Below are 24,375 nucleotides of genomic sequence, written 5' to 3'. Positions count from 1 at the left end.
TTTTATTTTAAAATGTGTGGCCTGAAAAATCAACTTTTAAATCAATGATCTCCCTGTCCACATGGATATCTCTTTGTCTTTTTCTTTTCTTACACTACTGATAACCTCTTCGCACCCTAGTTTTGAAATCCATAGATACAATAGATATTACTAGAACACCAAAATGAAATGCATTTGTACAAAGGGCATGAAGTGAAATGTATGAGTTTCTTACAAACTCTACTGAGAGCAGAACCATACCTGCATGATGTTTGGTCACCATATTGCATGTCACCAATCAGATTCTAGATATTTTACTGAATGTAAAATTAAAGAGATGTGGTAATAAATCTCCTTATGAACAGTTGATATGTGAGTTAAAAATGAAAGAACCTTGAACCCTGGACACTGTTCTAATTTCAGGTAAGATACTGTACATAGATTATATAACAATATTTGCTGGAAGTTTCTCTTCTGGTGTTGAGGGAAAAACTTTATTATGAAAGTGATGCATTTTTCAAACCAGTTTAGCCCTTTGCACTCTGCCTCACTGTAAATGTCCTAAAAATGGGAGAGTACACAATATGAATATATAACAAATTGCAAAAAATAATACTTAACACGTAAGTGCATATACAGTAGCATCAGATCCATGCCATTCACATAATGTTAGGCACACATTTTTAGGACTCATTATTAAATCAAATGTGGACAAATACCAGTATCACAAACACTTTTTGTGCATACTTTTACCAATCCCTGTATATGGAATTTTGTGTCCAAGAGAAAGTGTAGATCATTACTTTTAAGATGCAAACCTCCTTACTGTGGTATTGTGATCCTGGATGCAGCATTTTATACAAGCAAGAAGGGAGCGTATCGGTGATTATTTTCTTGCTTGGCCATCAATAAAAGAGAGATGTGTGTCACTTAATAGAATATATGAAAATTTCGCCTTCTCTGCTTCAAAAGGTATATTGCTTCTGCTTGTATGCAGCTACGTCGCTGAGAAAGAGTATAAGATTTAGAAGGGAGGCAGAATACTCTTTCCTGATGACATCTTTGCTTAAATTGGAATTAACACAAAACTTTGATCTAAATACATTTAAAATGTTTTTCATTGTGTCTTTTTTATTTTTGCAATAGAAGTATACATGTGATTTAATATAAAGAAAAGGCTGATGAGAAAAGAAGTCTGAGTATTACTTCATATGACAGTAAGAGTTAGGGCAGAGTGGTGGCTCTGAGGCTAAGGATCTGCACTGGTATCCTGAAGGCTGCCAGTTCAAATCCCCATCACTGCCAAAAGAGGTCCTACTCTGCTGGGCCCTTGAGCAAGGCCCTTAACCTTTAATTGCTCCAGGGGCGCTGTACAATGGCTGACCCTGCGCTCTGACCCCAAGGGGTATGTGAAAACAAACAAATTCCTAATACAAGACATTGAATAAGGTTAAATATAGAACAAAAAAAAGAGTGATTCCAAAATTCCAGCAGTTTCATTAAAAAAAAAACATTCCAGTAGCTCGAAATAGGAGACATTTTGTCCTTAACTTGTGTGTTTCAATTGTTCGTCCTGTAGTTCTTGTTATTTTTGGATTAATCTGGATGGTTTCTTTTGATGCATTCATTTTTTGTTTGACTCTCTGCTGCTTATTGTGATTATTTTCATTTGATTCCTCTGCCTAATCATTCATAAAAATACAGTTACTCACACAATTACATGGGGCCAATTTGGAGTCCACAACTCATCTGATATGCAATGTGCACATCTTTAGTATGTTTGGGTGATTGATATTTAATTTTTTCCCTCAAAATTCCATTGTCATGCATTAGAAAAAGTACAGAAAGCCCACTAGGATCTCAAGGTTTTGAAATGTTTTGAACTTGGTTTTTGTTTTACAATTTAATTTTGTACATTTGATACATTTTCTTTGTCATTTTAACTATTTTAACACTGCCTTTTTTAATTGGCACTGCTATTTTGGGTATTTTTTTCCTGATGGTGACCATATTGTTGTAGCTACCATTTAACAACAAGAAGTTACATTGTGTGACATCATCACTTAGCCAGCCAATGCCGGTGTCCCTGGTGTCGAATTTGTGGATGAATATTCTAAATTATTTGCGTGCACTAGGTAGTAAGAAATCACTATAAGGGGGTATGCATTTGGCTGGTATTTTGATTCTTGGCCTATGTATTTAGCTATAGTGTAACAGTCAACTACCTGGTTTCAGCTAGACTGAACTAAGCTGTCTGAGGGGTATTTTTGCATAATAAATTTTAACTACACTACCTTATTTACTTTATTTTGCTTAAGAGTGATCAGATATATTAATTACTGAAATGAGAATTTAATGTAGTTGGTGTCCCGGTACATGAGTATAGTGATCCCTCGCTATATCACGCTTCGACTTTCGCGGCTTCACTCTATCATGATTTTTTTCTCATACACGCTTACGTCACTACACATGCGCTTTCTGAGAACTTTTATCTAAACCCTACGATGGCTCCTAAACGTGCTGCTTTTTCTAAGCCTTCTGACAATAAAACTAAGCGCCGGAGGAAGATGCTTACTATCCAGGAGAAGGTGAAACTCTTGGATATGATTAAAGATGGCAATACCCTACAAAAGCCTCCTCATGCATATGAAAAGACAGCGCCAGCAACTGCCTATCAAGATGTTCTTCAGCCACGCACCCAGACACCTACTCCTAGTACTTCTTCACTGAAGACAACAACGCACCTGCTGAAGATACTGCACCACCACTGAAGACTCTCCTACTGAGGGCGTGCCTTCATAGGTTAGTGGTTGTGTGCAATTAAATGTACAGTACAATAATCTACTATATAAATGCGTTCGGGATTGTCCTTCCGTCCCGTGAGTGCAAAGCGTAGCGGTATTCCGCTTATTACAGACTTACTACTTGCGGCTTGAGGTATGAGCGACGTGATGTGAGCAGAGTTCTGGTGCTCTCATCGTTCCCTTGCTTTTGTGCGATGCGCTGGAAAAATAGACAAAATTATGTCTCTGGAAATAATTAATGTTGATGGAGTACAAATGCCTCACCGCGTAGTAAATATCAAGGGAGATGGTGCTTGCTTATCCTCATCTATAGCTTCTTTAGTGCATGAAACTCCGTCTTTAGCGGTACAGATTCAGGCTGACATTGTACGACTTTGGACAGGCACTTGAGGGGATAAAAATAAACTTAGGTTTTCGGGAGATGTTATGAATGGTCACTTTGATGTTCTCATTCCTTACACTTACATGCCTGATGTACACATTGAGGATAAAAGTCGGTCGCCTTAAAAGGTGAGTGCGCCTAGTAATATGATATTTGTAACGTCTAATATGTCTTATTTTCTCTTATTTTGTCTAATATATTGGGTAATACGAGTGTAATGGTGACTAAAGGGTGTTATTTCATGTGTAGAGGGCTCTAATAATGTTAAAAAACGTATTTAGAAGGTCGTAAACAGGTTTTCTATACTCTAACTTTGAAAATATTCGATTTATAAATAAAGAATCCTACTTTGCAAAAATTCATTTATCACAGTAGAGTCTGGAACGGATTAACCGTGATAAACGAGGTTTCACTGTATATCAATAATTGAGAGGCTATTTTATATTATAATTTTATATACTCATAATTTGTTACATAATTAAGTTAAAGGTTGTGAAAAGACTGAAATCATTGTACTTAAGCACTTGGATTTTGTTTTGATAACTCCAGAAACCTTACATTTATAAGAAAACAGTGCTTTAATAATAAAATTGAAATTATTATACTTGTTGTTGGATAGATCGTTTTGTGTGTCTATGCCATGGCAAAAGAGCTAGGGGTGAGCCATGATGTGCGTTAAAGTGCAAGCCTGATTCTGGTCACAAGGATCCTTAGTGTGAATGTGTTTAATTGATGTTGAAAGGCACATTTTCCTTGTACTTCAACTGAAACAGGGTTGTGTCTAGCTATTGCCCTAGTATTTTCATATGTCTCCGTAGAGTCTAGTTTTGAGTGGATTATTATGGTGAAATGGTGTTTTAAATGTGACTGAGGGCTAGGGATGTGTCTGCCAACTAAGCTAGAATGATTATTGCAGCCAAAAATATTATCTGAACTGTAAGCCAGCAGTGCTGATCACTGCACCACCATGCCTCAAACAACAATAGACGCAGACAAAAGGATAACAACAAAGTACAACAAATGGCCAAAAACTAGCAATAAGTAAAAAATTATATATATCATTGCACTCATAAGAGTTCTAGTCTTGGAGCATACATTGACCATGCCATGAAATGGTGGCGTGGTGGGACTGTCTTGTTCCATTATTTGAAGTTGGAGCTTTGGGTGCAGTTCTGGGCCAACAATATAGTCATTATGTACCCCTCAAGTGTTTTTTTTAAACACTTGCACGTGCAAATAACCTGGATAGCTAGATGTAGGGAATCTTACCTGTGTTAGTATAGGGGGGCATGCCTGAAGCAGTTCAGACAGCGGCCTTGCGTCAAGTACATGTTAAATTTCTATGCATAGCTGGTACAGCTCTCTGAGATCACACTGCCCTTGCAAAGCCTCATGAGGCACTTGGTAATGTTGGTCTATGCCATCTGTACTTCAGATTTCCATGAAAATATTCAGTAAACAAGATCTCCAGAGAATATAGCATATTCACTGCAAAAAACGCTTTCGCAGGTTTCAGAAATCAACACTCGTGATGAGTATCGAGTTTGTCCTCAACATGTCATATGTATGTGGACAGCACATCTGATTTGGTTAAAATCTATTGGAGCCCATGCCGCAGAGAAATGAGATAATCCAGGTGTCAACTTCTGGGGTCTCATGTATAAACAGTGCGTACGCACAAAAATGTTTCATAAGAACGTTTCCATGTTCAAACCGCGATGTATAAAACCTAAACTTGGCGTAAAGCCACGCACATTTCCACGGTAGCTCATACCCTTTTGTACGCAAGTTCTGAGCTCAGTTTTGCAGACTGGTGGCACCCAGCATCAAAGCAGTGCTACTGATTCTGTGTGGTTACCCTTTCTTTTTTAGATCTAGATCCCTGACGCGGCTTTATAAATACACTGAAATTAACTGTCATATTGTCTATTAGTTTAATGCATCTGATTGTAATTAACCTGTAACAATATAATGGTCCACAGAATGGTCAAACTATTCCAAATACCATAACTGCTTTATCATTGTTACTCTCACTGCACCACCTTCTTCTTTCAGCTGCTCCCGTTAGGGGTAGCCACATCGGATCATCTTTTTCCATATTACTCTCACTGCACCACTCAAAGTATTTATATCACTGTATCTAAGTGTGAATCACAGCTATACAGCAGCTGATCGGAAAGAGAATTATCGGTATACAGCATCAAGCACATGCTGCCTCAGCCATACTGTCTATTGAAATGCTCTCACACGGCAAACGCTTAAGAGCCTTTCCTCGCGGTTCAGAAATAGTTTCATCCCAAGAACTATAAAAGTACTCAATCAGTCCATCAAGTGCTCTTTGTAGAACTGTTTGTACTTGTTAGTACAATTACCTCACTGTAAACTTGTGATACAGTTATAATATTGCACAACCTGAGCCACCTTATAATGCACTATTTACATATGATGACAATATCATTTTTAAGATGAAATGCAGCAAAATATGTTTATGTTATACAGATAAAACTTTAACTTCATTTAAATAATCTATATTGTTAATAATTAAACATGTGAGGACACTGTGCTGCAGCGCTAGTGAGGCACTGGTGCTCTATTCACGGATTTTTCCTGCCTTGCTCTGTATGTTTGCTGGGACTGGCACAACACTGGAAGGATAGATGGATAGAATAATTAAACACATACTACGAAGATATTTCAATGTTCCTTAAAAGTTTTGAAGAATCAGCATTTTAAGCTTACAGATGGCTTAACATCTATTACAGAGCTGATTGTATGGTGATTGGGTATTTGGAGAAAGAAAAGTAAGGACAGGAATTGGAGGTTAGTACGTTTGAAAGAGACTGCTACAATAAATTATTTCATCGAAGCAAGCATCTTGTGAGAGACATGAACAATCACTGCACCACCGTGTTCCCATGTTTAATAACAAGCTTTAACTCCTATCATCATGAAAATGATATCAAATATACATCTCAGTATTTTAATTATTCAGAGAGCTTTAATATCATGAATGTAATAGATTCTGTGTCCTGTTGGAGGAAGAGAAAGCCCAGAAGCCCATAGTGATTCACACACATAGAGTACATAGAAGATCAAATACAAAATAAAGCATTTATCGTGCTACTTTATTTACGATGGGATTTGAGTAACTAGTAAATGAAACAATTTTAAGATGAAGTTTATGATGTTCTACTTTAATGACAAAATAAACTATGTGATTAAAGTTGACATTTCATGCTTTTTTCCTACTGTGTGCCTTTTTTTTCTCTGTACCCTACTAAGCTTTCATATTAAACTCAGATGGTGGGCTACGACTCGCCTTTTTACGGCGACTTTGATATCTGACAACTTCTTTTTTATTTCAGGCACTGTGCGACTTTGTGAACATGAGCTTTCGAGTTTCTCTGACATGCTATGTCACTTGATCAGCTCCCTTTTGTTGTTTATACCACTGTTTAAACCAACAAATAGTACGTTTTTCTTTGCCTCCACTTGGTATTCGCTGAAATTCTATTTTCCCTCGTGCTTTTGCCATTGCCTTTTCACAGGACACTGAGCTTAAGGGCTATTGATATTGATTTGCATATTCAAAGAAGCGTAATTCTGGGAGGAGTTGGGGTGGGGAAGCAGGTGCGTGCACTTGCGTTAATTTTCACGCTGACCAAGATTTATGTAGCGGAAGAATGTGGAAACTGCCGTTCGCACAGATTTATGCATCTGGATTTTTTTGTGCATAAGCACATTTTCGCTTTTGTGCTTACGTCATGTTATAGTGCAAATTCTACGCATGGCATTATGCATGAGGCCTCAGTAAAGGAACATGGACAAAACTTACATCCTGAACCAAGTTTTTTAATAGGCTTCCCTCCCACCTCTATCTTCTTTCTTTGTCCAGTCCACACACACCATCCCTACCACATGAACAACACCTTGTATTTGTATTACTCCTAATACTTAAACTGGTATAGACAATGATGAGTCCACCACAGACCATCAGTATCAGCTATCCATAACAGATGACAAAATAAAGAGACAAGTGAGGAGGCTGCACAGTGGAGAAGCAATGTGACCAGATATAGTTAGACTTTGAGTATTTAAGGCTTATGCTGACGAACACTGTGGTATCCTTTGCTATCTGTCTCTGATGGCCTTAAAGGCACTGCTGTTGTATTGTTCCAGTTACAACAAGGCAGGCAACTCTTCACCTAATGACTATAGACAATTGGCCCTTATATGAGACATCATGAGGACATTTGAGAGGTTGTTTATAAGTTTAACTTTACCCTCAAGAGGAAGGCATTCAGGCCATGTAGAGTTTTAACTACCTCATATATAAAATGATTTTATCCAATCATTTCTTGATATATATCTTATTAATAATGTAAACGATACACGTAGTAATGATAAGTGCTCCATTATGGTGGCATCAGAGTTTTTTAAATTAATGAATGTCTGTTCTTATTGTAAACTTCATCCTACATATATAAAATCATTGTATTACTGTAAGTCCTACACAACATAACATTCATGTTGCTACACATTCATAAATGCATTATATGAGATAACATATATTGGATTAATTTAAGTATGTTATTTTTCCTCCTGTACAGGGTATTCCTGCAGACTGGTATCTCATGGTATGTCTCTGGTAATCATCAATGAGGATTCCTTAGACGTAAGTCTGTTTGAAAAATTTCATATGAGCTGATTTGATTTATTAATTTATTGGTTAACCCTTTCTTATTTCCGGGCCTTTTTGGACAATTAAAAAATCTGGCAGCCGTTCCTGTGAAATTTAGAATTATTTAGAACAATAAAACTCTTATGTCAGATACCAGTTGGAAGCAGCCAGGTTATTCTGCAGGAAATACAGTAGTTTACATTGAGGACTGAAATCCATGTGTGAATAAAATATGTATTTTTTAGTACTACAAAATATACATACATTCCCTTTGTATTGCATTGATTCTTTACATGACTAAAGAACACCATATATGACCTCAGCACTTCTTGTCATTAGATATACAGTCCATCCACCAGCGTCAATTTCTCCCATCTTTTCAAACTATAGGGGCAATTGCCCTGTAGTAAGGTAATGCGGTTTGCATTTTAGTGTTCCTTGTCATGAAAATTCAAACTTTCTGTAAATCCACTAATTATTTTATGTGTAGATGTGATTGCGTTTATAAGGTGTTATGATGCATGTTCATTTGGTTATGATTGTTAGATTTTTTTTTACATTGTATATTATTATGTTTTGTTTATTTATTCCTACTATAGTTCTACTGATTAATGCCTGACAATTTTACATACATTTTGAGTATATTCATAAAGTGGTCTTCTTCAGTATTTTATATTCCTTCTCAGTATTAACGTATGGAAAGTCACCCAGTTGCCAAGGAATTATGAGGTGCACAGATGGCACAGATATCATGTAGGGCAGAAGAAGTGGCTGACAGGCTCATGCAGAGAATGAAAGGCTTTCATTGGTTATTAGAGCTCATCTCTGTGTACTGTACAGGGAAACCTCAGCCCCAGGGAGCAGTCAGACCTATGTTGGTCTTGGCTAGTTGGCAAAAGGCAGCACAGCCAGATTTTAGGATGTGTGTTTATGTGTTAACAATACAGTGAAGGTTCTTTTGTACTTTTAAAAGGACAGAAAGCTAAGGACCTACTGTATTATAGCCCTAGCTCTTTTAATGTACAGCAGAATTGGGAGTCACCAGAGGGTCCGGAAAATGTATAAACCAACTTCTGACCCCCAGAAATAATTGAAAAAAGTATCCAAATATAATCCCAGTATTGTTCTTAAACGTCAGCTTTTGCTTCATTGAATCTGGAGTTAGGGTGCAGGTCTGACCAGCAGCTCATGAACAGGGAGGAATAGATGTCAGATGATGGTGGGGGGAGAGAGTGAGAGTGAGAGAAAGAAAGAGAAGGAGATGGTTATGGTATCAAGAAATGTAAAATTGGGGAAGCCACATCAATAGCCAAAGAAGGGTCTAGACACAACTGTGCATTTGTGTTGTATTTATTTTGCTTTTTTCTTATGTGTGTTTACGTGGAAAATGTACATATATTTGCGTTGGAAGATGTTAGCTATGGTCACAAAAAGCTGGGGAGTTTGGCTCGTAAGAAACTCGGTACAACTTGGCCTGAAAGGTTATTTGCACAGTAAGATGCAGTCAGATCATTAAAGTATCTCAGGAAAAACTGTAGTCCTCTGGCTGAGGCAAGAGATGTGTGTAATCAACCCACTGTCATTAAGCTCATTAAAATCAATCTTCTGTGCCCTTAGGCAAACCATTTGAGATAAGAGAAATACCACCTAGATAGTTATCCCACTAGGCAAAAAAAGTTCTCAAGGGCATATAATAGCAAAATTGGTGGATTTATTAAATAAAATAACAATAAAAGGATGAGCACATGGAGAAAGTCAAAATTGTTGCAGGTAAGACCTTCTGCTCTAGGTGACCTAGCCCTCCCTATGCTCTTCCTGCATTTTCTGGAGAGATGGCTTGCCCACATTATCAACAGTTTGCCTCCTTCTTACTTAATGAGTATTGAGCTCTTAACACGTTAATTTCCCAGCTCTAGTGTTATAATAGCAAAGAGCTTTATGCCCCATTCTTGGGTTACATTCTGTCTCAAAAGCCATATAAATGACATAGTTTTGTTTGTTCTTTATTTTGCATTATACAATTTCTTGTATTAGGAATTTGTTAGTTTTCGCATACCCCTTGGGGTCAGGGTGCAGGGTCACCCATTGTAGAGCAACCCTGGAGCAATTGCAGGTTTAGGGCCTTACTCAAGGGCCCAGCAGAGTAGGATAGTGACAGGGATTCGAACCAGCAACCTTTGGAATACCAGCACAGATCCTTAGCCTCAGAGCCACCACTCTGCCCTTAGTTGTAAACAGCAGGCAGAGTAAGGTGTTCAAAATAGTTTTTAGTGACCCAATCACCAAAATGATGACCAGGACATGGACATACAATATGTGCTCTTTTAACAGATCAAGCTCAGGAAAGTGTAAGAAGGAAACCAAAATCAATGGTCCAAGCTGACAATGCAAAACAAAAGTCAAAGTCAAATAAACAAGCAAAAGATCCTAATTTGTATTCTATTCTACCCCAAATCCTTTTTAACATTTTCTATGTTTTTTTTTTAGAATTTACCCAATCCTCATATAATACAGTACTTCTCTGCATCATTTTTAGTAGACATAATGATGTCACTTGCTGTGACAAGTTCAAATATGTAGTTACCAACAGGCATTTTTGCTATAAACTACATGGCTGTGTCCATAAGAAAACACCACATTACTATGGTGATCATGGTGAAAACCCATCTAAGATTTTAACTTAATGTTTTCACCACGATAACTACAAAATAAACAAAGAATGTAACAAGTTCTCAAAGATTTCAAAATCTGAACTAATCAGTTTCTCTAGGTGCCAAGATGTTTAACTTGGATAGCTATAAAGAAACTCACCCCTGCCACCAGATCATTCTAATAAAAGCATTGGTATAATTTTGAGGCAGAACACAGCAGTCAATGCCAAATATATTTCTGATGTTTTTAGAGCTAGTAAATGTACATGTCTACAGCTGGAAAGATTCATATTTCCTGGAACATCAGAATGTAATTCTTTTGTTGCCATAAGAATGTTTCAATCGAATGTGATTGTGAAATCTCCCTGCATGTTTAAGGATATACAGTATTTTAAAGTACTCTTGCAACTTCTTATAAGAGTTGATTCTAGTCATAATGTGGTCTTATTAACTTTAAAGCTCATTTTATTGTGATTTATTTGGGAGTTTGTGAGCACTTTTATGCATGCATGCTCAGGTCTTACACATGGCAAATAAACACTCAATAAAACTCCATTTAGATTGCAGCAGAACAAAATATCTGAGTCTTTTTTTCATTCCGTGTTCCTATTTGTGTTGGCAATAGAAGGATAAATACTTTTTTCCCCATAAGTCTCAGTACACATTTATTACATTTACTGTATTCATTAACCATCTGAGAAGATGCATAATTACTTGGATGTAACTGTGATGCTACACCTTTATACTTATACAGTGTTCATTCAATGAAACCAGAGGAGACAGTTACAGTTGGCCTTGATATTAATGGCTGTTAGCAGCTGTTTCTCCTTTCCAGCTGTGAAACATTACCAACCACTTATCCCAGACATGGCATTGGAAGACTTTGACATGCCTTCTCAGCAGGCTCGCTAATTTGTGTGTCAGGTAAAATACTATTTATTACCTCTACCTCACAAGTCCGGGTTTTTCTGACCACAGTGTGTCATGTTTCAGCCAGGAGAGTTCCCCTGGTTCAAGTTTATTTTTTTATTTAATGTTTCTGGTATTTAATATAATTGTATATATTGTGTAATTAATTCTGTCCTCAGTTTTGTTCTTGCTGTATTTTGTGTATTTAATATTTGGTTATTTATTAATAACTTATCAGTTTTGTTGTATGTTAAGATTCTGTTAAGATATGTTAGTTTTTGTTTGCTCTTTCTGCCCTCTTTATGTGGGGCTTCAAGGAGTGGGGTCTCCTAATGTTGCAGCTCTAAGACCACTTCCAGCAGTACTTTTGAAACTGCATCTTCAGCATTGTGTTTTAGATCTCACTTTCCATTTCTATTTTATTTTGTATTTTTTGGCAATATTTGGATCCACTGGTTTTGACCCCAGGCTCTTATATTAAGGTAATATCCTTTGGTTTTGTGATTCTTTGGTTTTATTTGCCTAGTTTTTGCTTTTTTGAATTGCCTTGCCTTTTTGATTCTTTTTTTGGATCTTTAAATAAATATACTTTAAATATAAAGGAAGTTTGGTTTTGTTTGACCTTAAATTATACATTTTTTCTGTCCTCCTTTTGTCGACATATTTTTGGACCTGTGCAGGATAAAAGCCTAATGTTTGAGTTTAGGGCTAGGCAGCCAGGGGTTTGTCCTACTATGTTGAACCAGTACTGGGCGAAGTCCTGGTCTGGCTTGTGATTTTCTGAGGTCTGCATTCCTCTTTATGTTATTTTTGAGTGTCAGCAATCATAACATGGAGTTTTTAGTCTTAACAGAAATAATAAATGAGACTCAGAACTTGTATTGTTTTTCATTTTAATATCACAGAAGGCAAGTGTAAATAAGAATTCTGTTGTTTTGTGACATACTGCATAACAATAAAAATCAAAACTTAAAGAAAACTAAAAAAGCATGACCATTCCAGGTACTGTATAGTACTCGTGTAGTTCATCCTGTCCTAGAATTTGAGATAATCCAGTTGTTTTGTTGTTTATAGGCACACTACCAAGCCTTTTACCACTTTTTTATAGTGGAAAAGTATAGTTAAAATAGTATGGTAAAATCATTGGTGTATGTACACTTTATAGAAATTACATATTTTTTGCCTAAGTATATAATCAGTTATTCTTGCCAGTTTATCATAACATGAAGGAATGATGAGATCACTGGAACAGAAATGCATGATAACATATCCAATAATTTAACCAATCCTAATAGTATTTTTGGAGTCAGTCAGAAAAGTGCTGCTATTGTGGGAATAATTCCTGTTTGTAAGGTATTAAGCAAAGAAATAGATTATAGAGTACCTCATTTGTATACAATAAATGTTTCATATTTATGTAAAGATTACAGGCAACATATTGCATAATTGCTCTTGTATGAGCTTAATTTCATTTTAATTTTAATATTGTCAAATATAGCAATGGCTGAAAGTCATTAAACTAACTGATACATGTTTCTGATAGCTTTCCCTTTTAAATACTGTATAGTCATTTCTCAGCATATTGTCACCTCCTTATGTCGGTATGGAGGACCAAAACACAACTGTGCATGCCTTTTTCAAACAGCTCTGCACGACAAAACTAGTTGCTGGACTTTAAATTACTTTGTTGTACATGATCAATATAATGCCTTTTTCATAAAATTATCTCTGTATATTTTGTTTTAATTATATGAAGCACTGGTTTCTTCCTAGTTTCTTTGCACTTGCAAATATAAACTCAAGTAATGGAGTGGTGAAAATAAAAATTTGCAAGACAGAGGAAAATAAATAAAATCTCACCTTCACTTATCTCCGTCAAATAAATATCAACTTCCAAATTCTCCAAAAAAGTCAAAGAACATCACTGCATGTTACAGAATATTTCATTTGTTTTCAGCAAAACTGAAAAAATATAATTAAAAGTGTTAAAATGGTAAAATGTAACTTACCAAGTGTCTTAGTTTTACAGCAATAAATGTAATAATAATACTATAAAACAGTGAGCACAATATACACTGCTCAAAAATTAAGGGAATGCCTAATCATCACAGTCTTAACCATCACAGTCTTGAAGCCAAGTCAGTTAAGCTTCAGATATATCAGTCTGTCCACTTAAAGATCATAGATGGTTGTGAATCAACTTCACCTGCTTTGATGCAAATGAAAGTGTTAACAGGAGAGGCAACAGCAAGACAACCCCCAAAAAAGTAATGGTTCTGCAGATGGTGGCTACAGACAATTGCTCTCTCCTTATCCTTCCTGGCCGATTCTTCTCTAGTTTTGCATTTTACTGGTGTCCTTGTCATTACTGGGGTACCTGCAGCTGTCTCAGGTTGCACAGGTAGTCCAGCTCCTCCAGGCCGTAAAATGGCATCAGCCCAGCAGCAGGACTGGTATTTGGTTCTTTGTGAGAGGAGGAACAGGAGGAGAACCGCCAGAGCCCTGCATATGACCTCCAGCTGGCTCCTGGTGTGCATGTTTCTGAACAGACTCCATGAGGGTGGCATGAGGGCCTGATGTCCTCTAGTGCAGGGGTCTCCAACCCCGGTCTTGGAGGGCCCCAGTGGTTGCAGGTTTTCATTCTATCGCTTTTCTTAATTAGTGACCTGTTTCTGCTCTTAATTAACTTCTTTTGAATTCATTTTATTTAACTTGCTCTTGCACACTCAGACCTCTTATTTGTTCCTTTTTCCTTAATTATCAGCCAAACAATAATGAGTTACAAAATGAACCAAAACATGACCAGCAAACTGTGTCCATCATACCACGTCTGAAAATAAAGAAAGTCTCAGGGATGTTGATCTGCTCAGGTCTCCAAAATATTTTAACAGAACTCTTAGAAAAGAGAAAATAAACAATTTCAGAGATGTATGCTATTGCACGATGAGAGCAGCAACAAGCCATGGAATTAAAGAATGGGTTTAATGAACAATAAGAATCAGCACATAATTAAGCAACTAGTTGAAGTGAAATTGGTTGGAGTTTGAGGCTCTGAATTAGTTGGTCTTCTGTTGGCTCACTCACTTCTTCACATTTCATTTCTGTTTGGGTGCCACTTAAGGAAAGAAATGAAGGGATTCAGAGGAACGAAGAAGAAATTCAGGAGAACAAACCTTAAAAAACAAATCAATTAAAATTAATTCAAAAGAAGGTAATTAGTAGCATAAAAAGGTCACTAATTAAGAAGAGGGTTAGAATGAAAACCTGAGGCCACAGGGGCCCTCCAGGACCGGAGTTGGGGACCCCTCATCTAGTGGGACCTTACAGCCCATCACCGTGCAGCTTGATTGGCATTTGCCAGAAAATATCTTTAATTGGCATCTCCGCCATTGTTGCCCCATTATCTTCACAGAAGATAGCAGATTCACTGAGAACATGTGAAACATGTGAAAGAGTCTGGTGATGCTGTGGTGAGCATTATGCAGCCTGCAACATCATCCAGTATGACCAGTTTGGTGGAGGGTCAGTGATGGCATGGGGAGGCATATCCTTGGAAGGTCACACTGTCCTTCACATATTAGGCTATGGCACCCTGACTGCTGTTAGGTTCCAGGATGAAATACTCAGAGCCATTGTCAGACCTTATGCAATTGCAGTGAACCCTGGGTTCCTACTGGTGCAGAACAATGCCTGGTCTCATGTGGCCAGAGTGTGTTGGCAGTTCCTGGACGATGAAGGCATTCATACCATTGACTGGCCCAGATGTTCCCCAGACCTGAATCCAATTCAGACCCTCTGGGACATTATGTATCTGTGCACCCTATGCCGACAAGTAGCGCCACAGACTGTCCAGGAGCTCAATGATGGCCTGATCCAGGTCTGGGAGGAATTTGCCTAGAACACCATCCAGCGCCTCATCAGGAGCATGCCTAGATGTTGTTGAGAGTACATACAGGCACGTGGGAGCCATACACACTACTAAGTCACAAGTTGGATCAGCCTGTGATTTCAAATTTTGACTTTGACTTTTCAATCAGTTGGTGATTTTGGTTTCCATTGATTGTTGTTACATCATTTTGTTGTCAATGAATTATACAATATTACTCAGTAAAGATTTTCTTACTTGAATGTTTCGTTTATCAGGATCCGATGTGTGATTTAAGTATTCCCTTAACTTTTCTGAGCAGTCTACAATACTTGTCATCACTAACACATGGAACAACAACAAGAAACACTATGAAGTACTGTTGTTTTACTGCAAATTACAAAATAAATAAATTCTGTAATCTGTATAAAACCTGGGTAAACTTGTTTTATTAAATCTTATGCCTATGTCGGTCCTTATAAAATTAAGTAGGTGTGGTGGTGGTGGTGGGTGTTGGAACAGTAGAGCATGCAAGGGTATATGAACCCTTGAGATTGACAAGTGTGACTGCTGTACAGATGAAAATTCCAACATGATGAGTGATTGTTGTTTTCAATGACCCCTTTACATTGTAACTGAAACAGGTGGGTGCGCAGATGAGCATTATCTTTAACTATAAGTACTGTTTGCCTGTTTCCTGACCCAAGATAAGTGCAGAGTAGATTCCAAATGTAGTTCAGTTTCAGGTCTTATCTGACTTTCAGTCTTATCTGATGTCCAAACAGCTTGCTGCACTTTGTAATTTTAAAGTAGTAAAGACACATTTCTAAACCAAAATATTGAAAAGAATGCTTTGAATAATTGTCTTTAAAAATGTAGTCTAGTACTGATTGGAAAGATTAATCTTTTGAAGGTGACTGGAAAAAACAGCAAAATCAGACTCTTCAATAAATTTTATATGCTAACAAAATTGCTCTTAGTGTGCAGTTTTAGTTGGGATGTCCGACTATAATAGATTTATACATAATTTATTAGAACCAAGAAAAACAAGAGCGTTGTGTAGGCATCATTTATCTGCCTGTTTTAGCTTAAGAAAGTAAATGTTTACATTATATGAGTTAATAATAAGTGGAAGTTAGCTCCACACTGTTGAATAAAAAATAATATTGAATTTATATTGTATTTGCTTTTTCACACACCTAACTCTCAAAGCCTTACATTTACTTTTATTTTAGCTTTATTTTTCAACATAACTTTAATCTCTGTTGGTCTCTTACACATGCTTGCTGACCATGTTGATAATGAAAATATAATCTACAGTCTCTTCAGTATCACAAGTTGAGTTTTGTCCAAAATCATCACAGATAAGGCAAGTCAAGGCAACTCAAAATGCAAGGCATGAGACTATTTGGTGCTGATTGTACCACTTAAAGACTCCTTCAATAGAGGGAGTCAAATCAAAAATGTGTTTCACTTGTTTTCCAAATCCTGTGGCATTTCATTGTGAAGAATGAAATTCTGTTTACTGTAATTCATTCCTTATGCACTCTCAGGTATATTTGTTGTGAATCAAAAATAATGTTGACTTTATTTGTATTAAATCACACATCAGAACCCCTTGAAAATTTAGTGTCTCCTGCTAAATGTTTCCTGGTTCTGACATTGCCTCACAGTCAAGCTTTTTTTATGTAATATCATTTTCACAGCCACTGATTAGTGGAGGGCTAATGTTACAAAAATGCCCTGTGTGCAGTTTATCCATCCATCCATTTTCAAACCCGCTGAATCCGAATACAGGGTCACGGGGGTCTGCCGGAGCCAATCCCAGCCAACACAGGGCACAAGGCAGGAACCAATCCTGGGCAGGGTGCCAACCCACCGCAGGTGCAGTTTATTGTTACTTTATTAATTAAGTTAATATTAATGCAACTCAAATTCTGATAATCTTCTGCATGGGTTCAGATCATCAGTTTTTAGTATATTGTATATTATATTTTATAATAGTATTTTGGACTCTAATTGAGTTTAAGTAGACAAACTCAGAATTTAAATTTGCACCTCTTAACATTTTAGTATAATATATGAAATATACTGTAAATAAATAAACAATGGTTGAGTGGTATATTAAACTAATGTACTTTAATTTTATTTATTGCTGTCATGATGGAATTTAAATACTACTGTATACAAAATATTGTCTCTTATGTATAGCAAGAGCTCGTTTAAAATATCAAAACTTTGTGGACACAAAGCGGTTCTTATCACCAAATTGCTGTTTTTCATTGTACCTAAATATATTGCTAATTTTGCCTGTGCATCATATTTTTATTTGTCCTTAACTGTTTTTCTTGGGAAAGATATTGTGCAGTTTGGTCATTCTGATGGTGTCACCTGAACGTAAATTACATATCTAGGGCATATTTTTATGTGAATTAAACTGAAAACTGTGCATACATATCACTCTTCCTCAAGTGTGATTTATAATATCAAGGCTAGTCTGTATGCTTAAATTTGATGATTTACTCTTGTTTTGTAAATATGACTAAAATTGCATGTGAGGTTTTGGTGTTGACTTATTTGTATGTAACTTTGGCCTTTATTTTAATAACTGAATGTTTACTTGTTCTGAAGTAGCCATGTTTATTGATGTGGAATTTAAAATGAGTCTTCATTTCTGTCTAGTGCTCATTTACTGTGGGAACCAAATGCTTCTGCTTTTCACTGCTATTCTCACAGTCTGGTGTTGTCAAATTACTTGGTAGTAGCTACTTTGTTTGTTTACACACTCATTTTAGCAACACATTGTCTAGATGCGTTTAAAACTTCCAGATCAGGTAAAGGAAATAGCTGACTGAATTTATTGGGACATGACTGCAGTACGCTGACAACTGCTGTAAACAATGGCTGAATTGCCGTAGCATTTAGCATCAATGGCATCCTCCTGTGTCTATCAAAACAGTGAGCAGCAGGGAGTTAAATTTCCTGACAAAGTGTTTTATTGCAGGGTATAATTATCTGAAAGACCACCAAGACAGTGATATATTTTATGTTTCGTAGAAGATGGCATTCTGAATGCCATACGTTTCAGCAAGAGTAAGTTACCAATAGTTCTGGTTTATGAGGCCTTCTTACTAGAATAGAAGAGTGGATGGCACCCTTTTATTTCAAAATTGTCTGTGTTTGCCTAGTGCAAAAAAGAACTGTGGACATTTATACACATGCACTTAAAAATAAGAGTAATTGATTATCACATATTGTGCAGCTTTGCTAATAATGCTCAGAAAAGTACAAGACTACAGTTTCCTTTTGCAAAGACTTTTATAACCAAGGAATCAAGTCCTTTTTGTGTTAGTCATTCAGCTTAGATCTTTTAAAATTAATTAGCATTAATAAAGTATCTATCTATCTATCTATCTATCTATCTATCTATCTATCTATCTATCTATCTATGCACTGCACCGTAGGTGATTCTTAACTGAAAGTTTCTTGAAACAGTCTGAAGTAAGCAAGGGTTTACCACATTCTGTTTGTTTCTAATGCAGAATGTTCTAAAACGTGCTTCTGAGCAGTATACAACAACAACAACAACATTTATTTATATAGCACATTTTCATACAACAATGTAGCTCAAAGTGCTTTACAAGATGACAAAGAGAAAGTTACAAGAAAAGAAAAACAATTAAGATTAAGCAATAATATTAAAGAATAAGTAACAACAAAAATTAGATTAGATTTGAGAAAGTTTAATGCCCTGTTGAGTGGGTCAAAAAATCTTCAACACACAAAGAACAAGGAAGCTGCTGCACCTTTAAACCCCTTCCACAAGAAAATATCAAAACATCGTCAAGTTATCTTTTGCAATAGGCAGATGTCTTATTTTCATACTTCCAACCTATTAACACTAGAATTACCAGAGCCCAAGAGAAAGCTCATAAATCCGGCCCACCCCAAATCCATCCCCACCTCTCCGTCAGAGTCCCCCATCCCGTAAATGAAAGCAGCCCGGTATCCCATCCCCCCATTGCAGTTCATTTCGCAAAGAAGTTTCTCAATGCTTAGTGTCTATCTTCGAGTGAAGTGTTGGAGCCTTTAAGAGTAAAATAATACATCATCACTTGGAATGCATACATTCCATGCGTGTTCGGTGTCATCAACAATCCATGTAAAAACGTCGCCAACACAGAAACGTTTTCCATGTTCTAGTAACCAATGCAGACATGAAATGCATAACGTGCAAAGCCTGAAATACAAATATGAAATAAACACTTTCACAAAAGTATAGACATGGTGCAAATCCATAGTCACAGATACACAAGTCTGGGAAGGGATAGCAATCCATAGAATTATCTGAGCTAATATCTCCCAAACACCATGTTGGAACCATAATGCTACACACATTGGATTCTTGTCCTGTTTACTAGAAGGTCAGTTTTCTAGACTTGCATTGTCATGGTCCTCCAGAACATGGTGGCTGAACGTCACTTCAAAGTTCCATTTTCTAAAATTCTGTCTGTGACAGTTTAGCAGCTGCTCTGCATCTTCACTGTCAGCTTCATCCAGGCATAATTCATTTGTGAAGTGAGAATGTTGTATCACTTACATTTTCTCATGCAGAATTATGTTTTTGCTAGTTATAGTTCTTTGCTTGCCTTTCATCAAATCAGCTGTTTTTTCAGACCAGTGTTATACTTTCTGCAAATACAGTCCAAAAATAATGAATAATACAAATAAGTGCACATAAACTTTTAACTTTGCATCAGACAACTCAGTGGGAACTGCCCAGACTGACTAAAAATGTACTCAAATGCAGACAGAATACTTTTTAGCTCAAAACCTTTGAACAGTTTTACTGTTAATTAGAAGCAGCTCTACGAGTGCAGGTGGTTTTGTCAGAGGAGGTTTATGGTCCGGTAGAATGATCTTGGATATAATATGACATTGGCGATGCTTATTTATTACTAAACCAATTTCATTCATGCCACCCCTTGTCATAGAAAGGGGGTTCTGTCATGAAGCTGAGACTCAATTATAAATTCTTTTCTTGGTTAGTGCTTTTTTATTATAAAGAAGGTCATTTCCTCCTTAATCCCTAGATTGTGGAGATTATTCCTTTACTTTCAACTGATGTATTCATTTTGGGTTTTTTTTTTTTGGATCCATACTTCAGTTTTTGAGCGATTGTTGTCGGGACACAATGAGAAGTTTCTTGGGGTTTTGAGAGGTCATGACTTCTGATGTTATTATATAGAACAGTATACTTTTGCCGGTGTGATTTCTCACTAGCCACTTTTGTTATTTTGGTGTGTTCTTGTAGTATGTAATGTTTTTGCATTTTTTTTATCAGAATTGCCACTACCCGTGTTGTACCAAGAAATTGTTTTTTTTTCTCATACTGCATGTCTTTAAAATAAGTCAAACTGTCAAATGTTCATCTCTGTGGATTCCCTATAGGGCTTGGGTCCATATACAACTGGGCACTATAGGCCTGCAATTTAACTAGGGGAAAACAAGTGATGTACCGTACTCATTGTTGAAGGTACAGATCTAGTCACACGAGTGATTTAAACTGAGTACAGAGTACATTTGAATTTGTCATGTAATGCCACGTGTAATGCTCAGGTAATACCCTACATAGGTTTGCCAAGATCAGTCAGATTATTATATTATTGTTAATAGTTTGTCTTTTTTGTACACAAACCAAATATATCCACAGAGATAATGCATAAAAATGTCATACCTATTCCTTTGAAACTGCTGACTTCCTATTGCAGCCTGCATGCTCATTACTTGCAGCCTACAATTATTAAACCAAGGAGCTCTGTCACTGTCACTGTCATTGTCATAGTTAGTGCTGAGCAGACTCCATGGTGTTTGCTTCACATCAAGTTTGAAGAAATCAAACGTGAATATTGTCAAACTCTGTGAAACGCACTGAAGTCAGTGGGGAAGGACTAACTGAACTAGATTTGACAGGATTATAATGGTGCAATCATCTATAAGATGTCCCTGAGGGCTAGGGAAACGTCTGCCAAATATACTGGACCGATTATTGTGGTGAAAAAGGTGACCTGAGCTGTGCGGTAGCAGTGCTAACCACTGCACCACCATGGCTCTGTGAGATCAAAAAAGAAAGAACGCAGTCAGAGATGTGCAAACATATATTTCTTCAAAACAAAGTGGAAATGGTAAAATTATAGTCAGAAATCAGAAATAATATGTCGGTCTTTTAAAGGCAGAAAATTCAAAGTGGCGTGTCGTGATTGAAGCCGCTGGTTTGTTCTGTTTTTTGAAGTCACGCTGAAGGCTCTCCAAACTGTCTGTGTTGATGCTTTGCACTTTTTCTTCTATCAAAGAGATTGAAACGTCATGTAAATAGTAATACATCTTTATTGTTATTTTTACTTGTCCGGCTCCTTCAGGGTTTGTTTTCACTCTTGTCGTGTGACGCACATGGCTAATTATTATGCATGCATAAGGCGTGTGCCTCCTTCTCTTATATGGATGTGCACATTTGGCTACATGCACAGGTAACTTTTCCCACAGAGTCTATAATAAAAAATGATCAGTATTATATATCCGGGGTGGTTCCAGCAATGTTAGCTCTTACATTTAAAGGTGATTTTTATTGTCAGGAAACATTGTTTAGTATCAGCGCAGTATACTGCAATGTTCCTGCTGTACTGTTCATATGCCTGAATATTTTATGTGGTTTAAATGTCACACCAGTGTCCACCTGCTGCATCTTGAATTGAGAATGTTATGACTGGCCAGTATATTGTCTTATAAATAAAGTACTGTAGATGATTTGAGTTTTTGTGGCATCAATAACTCAGAAACCACTGAAAATGCTAACTTAAAATTTTATAACAATTTTCAAGAAAACAGAGGGCAGTACAATGAAATACTTTTAGTAAACATGGCAAAGCAGAAATCATTAGAATATTGGCAAAATTGAAAATACACTAAAATAAATATTTACCTAATATAACATAAGTATCATTTTATACATACTTTGTCCTAATTAAATTCACAATGGCTGGACACTAATCTGTCAGCTTTGGGCACAAAGTAGAAACCAATCCTAGACGGGGCGTCAGTCCTTCATGGAGATTGTAAATGTATAAATGTAATGCATCGTGAGCATTATTAATATTACTAATACTGACTGTATGCCTTCAGCTCAAAGGCTACTAGTATTTATATGGCAGCAACCAGAAAAGATGAAATGTTACAAGTAAAATGAATAAGGAAATAAATATAATTTAAACATTCAGTATTGATACAATTAATATGATTTGCAAAGAAATTCTGTTGTAGATTTATCAATGAACGTGCTGTTAATTACAAAGTGTTATACATCTTTTTAATATATTTTTTGGCGTAACAAACATAATTGCCATATAAATGCAATTAATTTTGCTATACAATTGTCATCTTTTTTTTTAAAAATCTTTTTAACTTGATATATCAAGTTAACAGAATTAGTTTTAATTCTAAGTTTTTCAAACAAAGCACAGTTTTTGCTGCACAGCACAATATTTATATCTAAAGTTGCTTCCAAGCTAGTGTCTTTGGAATGTATGCAGTGTTTGCTGCTAGTTGTTTCTTTTCTCACTTTTGCTTTGCTTTTAATTTACAATGTAGTGTTGGCAAGCAATTCAGCCTTGGAATTTAAACACAAGTCTGGTAGTTCATGATCAACCACGTATGCACAGTGCCACAGTGATCGAATAACTTAATCAACTGGTACTCCAGGTTTTTAAACATACTACATAAGTGTACAGTGCACTTGAGATGTATAAGTAACATTAGACAATGTTTTAGATAATTAATAAAATGCAAAGCTGGATAATGAACAAGCAGGTGAAATAGCTGGCATTTTTGGAATAATTTCAAAATAATTTTGCTTTTAAAGAGTTTTTTTTTCATAACAATATAAAGATATTTTTTACAATATGACCTCTAAAAATAGTTCATAATAGAATTTTAACTATATCAAATACATACAGTGTAGGTGCAAAACTTTTAATTTTCTATTTACTGTATCTCGGGTAAAGCATGGCATCTTCTGATAAGGATCAGAGCTTCATAGAGGATAGGACCACACGTGTACTGTGTTTAGTGAAAGCTTAGATGTTCTGGTAAATAATAGTGGACAATATGTTTTGTAAGAATGTAAACACAATTTTCTTTGAAATTTATTTTCAGATAACAAGGTCATCCAAGTGCAAAATACCTTTCTTTACAGGTTGATCTGTTGCGTAACAATTCCCTTACACTGAATAACACAATAATTACCACACTTTTGTGAAATAAATATTCAAAGCTCAGAATAATGCTGTTAAAATAGCTCTATTCTCTCACTGTTTGCTGATTTATTCATTGGATTTCTTGTGTTTTGAGCCTGCAGAATTGTCTAAAAGTATAATCCATCCATTATCCTACCCACTATATTCTAACTACAGGGTCACGGGGGGGTCTGCTGGAGCCAGTCCCAGCCAACACAGGGCGCAAGGCAGGAAACAAACCCCAGGGCAGGCAAGCCCACCGTAGTAAAAATATAATGCAAATGTAAAATTAGAATGCAGACGAGGTTACTTAGTCAACATCCATAAGATCGGCTATGAAATTATTGCCTTTATCGTGACCTCTTTCGCTCCTTATTCAATTAAGTACAGGATGGCAGAAATCATTTAAATGACCGTTGGCATATTTTTAAATCTTCTTTGTAAATGTAAAATAAATCATTAGAATATGGTGGCATCATTTTATGAGCACAATTACAGCTAATCATTATGATCTTGCAGGGTTACTGTGCCTGCGGTTTCTGTTATTAGTAATAGTTAATATTAATTCTGTTAAATTCTGTTATTATATAGAGGGGACTGGGCGGTCTCATGGTCTGGAATCCCTACAGATTTTATTTTTTCTCCAGCCGTCTGGAGTTTTTTTGTTTTTTCTGTCCCCCCTGGCCATTGAACCTTACTCTTATTCGATGTTAATTAATGTTGATTTATTTTATTTTATAAATTGTGTCTTTCATTTTTCTATTCTTTAATATGTAAAGCACTTTGAGCTACTGTTTGTATGAAAATGTGCTATAT

The 24,375-nt window shown here is 36.3% G+C and overlaps 1 protein-coding gene across 4 annotated transcripts in view; it reads left to right on the top strand.

Moving 5' to 3' along the window:
• atp8a2 (ATPase phospholipid transporting 8A2) overlaps window positions 1–24,375 on the top strand; it is a 439,065-nt gene that overhangs the window by 259,415 nt on the left and 155,275 nt on the right. For all 4 annotated transcript variants that reach the window (XM_039745478.1, XM_039745476.1, XM_039745479.1 and 1 more), the window contains one exon: window positions 7,776–7,840. In XM_039745478.1, coding sequence (XP_039601412.1) covers window positions 7,776–7,840 — 65 coding nt within the window. The remainder of the gene's footprint in view (window positions 1–7,775; window positions 7,841–24,375) is intronic.

Source organism: Polypterus senegalus, chromosome 2 (assembly GCF_016835505.1).
Source record: "Polypterus senegalus isolate Bchr_013 chromosome 2, ASM1683550v1, whole genome shotgun sequence".
Classification (NCBI taxonomy): Eukaryota; Metazoa; Chordata; class Cladistia; order Polypteriformes; family Polypteridae; genus Polypterus; species Polypterus senegalus.
The sequence above is the reverse complement of the archived record's forward strand: the minus strand, read 5'-3'. Positions and strand labels throughout refer to the sequence as shown.